Genomic DNA, 6140 nt, shown 5'->3' with positions numbered 1-6140 from the left:
AAGTGCGCTAAAGCCGCAAACACTCAACTGAAAACGATAATTAATCATAATAAAATGTAAACAATTGTATTTAGACAAAAGCATTATATCAAGGAATGATACTGATTGTTCAAAACTTACTAACTTGTTATTTTTCCTTTACTTCTAATTATGCTGAAGGAATAAGAGTGAGAAGTGGTGGCGATCACATCTAGAGCTTCAAGGGTACCACAACATCTCAGAATTATGGAAATCAATCAAGTTTCTCTGAATTTTGTTTTGAAATTTTCTTGGTCATATTTTGTTGGATTTGTCGATCGCTGGTAATGTCTGGGGTGGAATTGCGTGTACCATGAACTTTGAAGCGATTGTAGGAGACATATTTTATATGGATCAAAAGTTATTAATTATTCATGTTATCTTAATTCCCCTTTAAATAATTATTGTTGTTTTTTACGTAGGTAGATAAGCCCTATTCTGTATTTCAGTGCGATGTGTACTCAGCGAGCTATTGATTAACAAAAAGTAAGTCATGTTATTCTTTCATGATAAATTTTCCTAGCCCCACAAGAGTACACGAAAGTATAATATTGAAATCAAATTATCAGCCATACTGTGCTTTATATTAGCTGTTTCATATTTAAGAACAAATACTACAACAACTTATACATTGTGGTTGATAAAAAAATTAAATTGCATTTTAAATTATCAATAATTTTTAAACAGTGGCGGAAAATCGAATTTTTAAGGCAACGCATGTACGTAATGCTGCATTAAAAGTTGGGTCTGGCAATTTATTATCTTCATGAGCCTATGTCCCGAAAACATAATAAGTGACTTTAAAAATAAAAAATAGTTTAGAACCTATATATTTCTTATAAAAATAACCATATGAAAATAACCCACGTTTGAACTAAACTTTATATTTTAAATATATTTTTTTCAATTTCTTGAGACTGGTAATTATTTATTAAATAAATCAAATTGTAACGTTGTATAGTCTCAATACTTTTTATTACATTAGTAGTCCAACGTTTCGACCATTTCGGACAACCTTCAAATATAAATTCTCACCTCACATCAAAATTAAAAACTTGTTTTGCAGGTTATTCTGCCCAGGTCATTACAAGTCAAACACACCATATTTTTTTTTTTTAAATTCATTATTTTTTAGAAATTTTCAATTAATCCACACTATCACTACCATATAAATTCTTTTCCGATTTTCACAATTTTATAAACGGGAAATTAAAAGTTAAGTGATTATGTATTGGTACTTCAAACTGCCTTGAGTTTCAATTGTTTTTTGACTTAATCCTCAGCTAAGCTAGAAGAAATAATTTAAAACGAGCTACTGCCAAATTGGCTCCATTTTTCTCATTGAGATTGTTGCGCAATTGAAGCTTGAGAAAAATTACGGTAACATATGGCTATGTACGAGGGGACGACTGAGGTCCTATTTCAGGGTTGACGAGTCACATCACCATTTGTGACCGCTCTCAGTGTCCTGCTTCTTCTCTCTCTGCCCTCTTTCGTCATTTATTCCTAAATTGAGTCATCGATTCGGAAGTTAATCATCCAGATAGTTGACAATCCACAATTGTATGCCATTATATATAATTTGTATGATTTATTAATTCTATTATAATCTTAAGAAATTAAATAATTACTAATTACAATAATTTAGCCTCAACACTCTTTTTTTATTTATTTTACATCCCTAACGTTTCGGCCAGTCTGGCCATTATCAAGAATAATGTCAATATATTATATTGTATATTAAGAATAAAATATTTGCAAGCTATTTTGCCAAAGTCTAATATTATAGTTAATTAACCTATATTTTTCATCTGTTTCTTTAATATTGATTGTTTTAATTGAAAATTTAACATCTTATCAGCACAATTGTATCTTATCAATATAATATCATTCGTAGATTAAATAAATATTGATATAATAATCTGAAAGCAGTAAATCATATTTCTAATAAAAACGATTAATATTGGATGAAATAGATGACAAATATAGGTTAGTTAATTATATAATATTAGACCTGGGCATAATAGCTTGCTCTATTTTAGATTATAAGGTTGTCAAATTGAAAATTGAATGCCGGGTTGGCCGAAACGTAGGAGTAGTAAAATCAATTAATAAACAGTGTAAATGGATCATAATTGATAAATATAACCAGTATCAACGAAGAAATCCGAATATATATGAAATAATTATTGTAAAAAAGAATTCGTACATGCATATTAATAAATATCTTTTATTCCATATAATAAAATACTAACATAAAGTAATTAACAAAGATATAATATTTTTTCCTTGTTTTTTTTCTCTTCCATTGAAACAAACATCATAATTCAGTATTCTTTTGTATATATTTTTTTCTTCTTTGAATTTTTTTTCTTAACCATTTCTACTTTATCCTCTCCATTCCACTCTCCCTAATCTCACACCTCCTTATTTTATTTATGTATCACAAATATTCAAGTTATACTACAATTTTTATATCAATTTATATACTAACCAAACGTTACAACATGCAGTACGGGCACATAAAAAAATTGAATTATAAGAAAAAGAACTTATAAATAAATAAAAATGTTGAAATAAATTCAAATAAGATAGCAGTATTAAAGTTAAAAACTAATAAACACTTTAACAATAAATAAATAACTTAAAAACAAATAAATAAGTTAAAAATAAATAAATAATAACTAATATCCCCAGAACTAATTACCATACAGGTATGTATGGTGTATGATGCCCTAAAGTAAAACCTAAAATCAAGAACATTATCTATTGTTAGACCTAACTTTTCGATTGGGTTTAAATTATTCGAGTTGAAGATTCGATTGTCAGAAATTTCTGAAGTGCCCTTTGAACAGGTTTCATTTTTTTTATGTAACCTCCAAAAATAGCTTTGGGTCCTATTAATTCCAAAGTTTAATTCCTTGAAGCATCATTCTTCCTAAAATATTACTAAGCAAATACTCAGCTCATGACCTGAATGTCTGATTCGCCTTTGTTTCAGGATCGTCCGGAACAAGGCGGCGGAGAAGGCGAAGAACGCAGTGCAGAGCAGTAACAGCTGTAGCCCGCCCAGCGGAGGAACTGTTTCCGTGATCGCGCACGCACCGGCGACGCAGCACGACAGGTATAGCATCAATGGGATCCTCGGCCTGCCACACCACCACCCCGACCACCAGGCCAAGAGGAAGCGGGACCTAGACCTCTCTGCGGGTAAGTACCATACGATACAAGACACAATTAGCATAGGCTATTTCACCGATGTATACCGAAACGTATTCCTCCAGAACCTGATTAGTTAAATATTGCTTTATAAGTTGCTTGAACCTATAACTGATTGTATTAGATACCCTCCTTAACAAGCCCATTGCCAACTACCAAATAACTCGTAATTAACGAGTTATCTCGTTTTTTTTACAAAGAGATAACATGTGCACGTCCTAGGCAAGATTACAAATCTGCTAGTCAGCAGTTACGGTGTTAAATGACCGAGAGCTTCTCGTGGTTGTCTTGAAAAACAAATTGGTTTAAGCATTCTTTGGCTATTGTAATCCAGTGAGTGCTTGTAGAAAATTGATTCCATAACGTATGATGATTCGTTGGTGCTAATAATGAACTTATGCCTGTAATGATATGCCATGTTTCCTTGATTTTATGGTCTATCTTAACCCTGGTTTGGAAATTAACTATTTTTTTTAAATGCTTATAAATTAAAAATTAAATTTCTAGTGTTCTTTGTTCAGCTTACGCTTTATTTAATTGCTCTGTTCTAGTCTTGCCCTTCAATGAATTATGTACACATAATTCCAGGAATGGATAACCTCCGAAATACACTTTTCCAACCGCCTTCTTTAGATAAAGTGGGATTTTCTGCTCGGTGGCGGTTGCGAACAAAAATGGCGACAATGTAAATCGTGGCATTAAAGCAGCCGTGGCCTGGGGGGTGGCTCTGAAGGGGGGTTGGAAGGGCTGGTTTAATGGTGGTTGTCCTAGCGACCGGTCTCCCTCCACCTCTCTGCCCGCTTCCGGTCAGTGTCGTACCATCACTTGTACCAGTGTCTTATTGATGGTCTTTATAGAGGTCGACATAACAAAATTATTTAGCGAGATGTAATTCGATTGGTTGCTATAACCATCAACCTTCCAATATCATCACCAAATCATCCTCAGGTCGCTAGTTTCAAAACCTCTCTCAGCAAATCATAGTAATTGATCACCATGTCATTTAATAAATGTAGAAATATTAATCTAAAAAAAAGAAATACTTTTATTAATTTATACATGCTATGTAAGGAGACTTATTCTACTGATAGTTATGACCGGATCGACTAGTAGTTACAATACAAAAGACCATGATTTTGTAGTGGGTATGTATTAGAGAGGAAACATAATAGGAAGCAAACGGTATTGTAATGCTGAGTTATAATATGTTTTTTCTTTTTTTTCCGTCGGCCAAAGACTCCCATTGAAGTCCTATAGTGCCTAACCATGGTGGGGGTCAGGTTTTTCATTTTGTGGGGCCGCCACACCTCAGGCCGGATTCGAACTGGCGCCGCTCACGACCTACGGCTAGCCACCTGAGTTATGGACGACCCATATAACATCTTTGCCATACATTGGGAAGGGTGAGTAGCATTGAATGCTGATGTCTGTTCAATAATATTTTGTCTTAACTTCCTATTGTATAACTATTTAATTACTGTTCATTTCTACACTAATTTATGTTTGTAAAATCACCTACAGCTGTATCCATAGTAATGCTTCATGATTCATGACAAATCCAGTTCACGAAAAATGTCTGATATCACATTTTACAACCGAGCATATGAACTGAAGACCAAGATCGTAAAATTTGCGGATACCCCACGCTTTCTGTACAACGATGATATGCGGTCCGAGACCTACGTAAAAAGTGACAACTGACCTGTTCATGTCAACCAAATAAATAATATATTTGGTAGGCGTATTTAAATTATCGTCTAATTTAACAAAACAAGAAATAAGAAAGAGGGAAACAATTGCTTACAAATATAAAAAGAAGATATTTATTTGAAATGCAAGAAAAGTGTGTGTACACCAAAAGCTCACTTTGTATGCATTTAAAAATTTCAAATTAGAAGTTCATATTAAATAAGTAGGTTTGATTACGGTCGAATGTACAGCACGACGTACAATATGAATTCTAGATTTTTTCTGGAAAATCGTTAGGATTTCTTCATAATATTTGTTTAAAAAGTTGATTTTCGACATTGAATTGATCATTCTTAAAATAATTAGAGGACTGTTGACTTTTCATAAGATAGTAACAGAATTCTATTGAATTCCTACATAGACAGCGTTAAGCCTAAGTTTCGTTTTCACAATAACATTTTTTTTTATCAATATTGTTCTATTTTTGGTAGCCAATCCCATATCACAGCCCTCGAAGAATGGTGTCGTAATAGGAGGATTAAGATAAATTCCAACAAATCCCATCAAATCTCCTTTACACTTCATCGTAAACCTACTGACTGCCCTACAGTTTCATTTAATAATCTTATTCTTACCCCTGTCGAACAGATCCGCTACCTTGGACTACATTTGGACAAACGATTAAACCGGAATCCTCACACAAGACTGAAAAGACAGAAAACTGCACGTCGATTTCGACTATTACAGCACTTACTATACAAACACTCTAAACTTCCAACTCATTACAAAAGACTGATCTACATGACTGTAATAAGGCAATTTGGACATATGGAGTTTAGCTTTGGGGCCCCACTAAACCTTCGAATTCCTCTCGTATTCAATCTTTACAATCCAAAATCCTTCGTAAAATCCTCAATGCTCCTTACTTTGTCACAAATAAAATCATACATTAAGACCTTAATGTTCCCTATGAAACCGAACTAGCCCGAACCAGATATCACTCCTTCCATTATAAACTCTCTAACCACTCAAACGAGGCGCCTGAAAAGAAGGTGGCCACGAGACCAGCTAATGTAAAATGTCATTAGAGTGCTACCACTGGGTAGTTTCTCTACACGCCTGTAACACTCCAATTTAACTTAGATCAGATTTACTAAATGTATTATAACGTACAGTTGTAAATAGCAATAAATAAATATTTTTAAAAAAAATTG

At 33.2% G+C, this 6140-nt stretch overlaps 1 protein-coding gene across 4 annotated transcripts in view; it reads left to right on the top strand.

Annotated features, from left to right (window-relative positions):
• The window catches only part of sv (shaven), a 187257-nt gene that overhangs the window by 162558 nt on the left and 18559 nt on the right, over positions 1-6140 (top strand). For all 4 annotated transcript variants that reach the window (XM_014421119.3, XM_014421117.3, XM_014421120.2 and 1 more), the window contains one exon: positions 3020-3228. In XM_014421119.3, the coding sequence (XP_014276605.1) occupies positions 3020-3228 (209 nt within the window). The remainder of the gene's footprint in view (positions 1-3019; positions 3229-6140) is intronic.

Source organism: Halyomorpha halys, unplaced genomic scaffold (genome assembly GCF_000696795.3).
Source record: "Halyomorpha halys isolate HHAL.00 unplaced genomic scaffold, Hhal_1.1 Scaffold304.1, whole genome shotgun sequence".
Classification (NCBI taxonomy): domain Eukaryota; kingdom Metazoa; phylum Arthropoda; class Insecta; order Hemiptera; family Pentatomidae; genus Halyomorpha; species Halyomorpha halys.
This window is presented reverse-complemented; position numbering and strand designations above follow the sequence as displayed.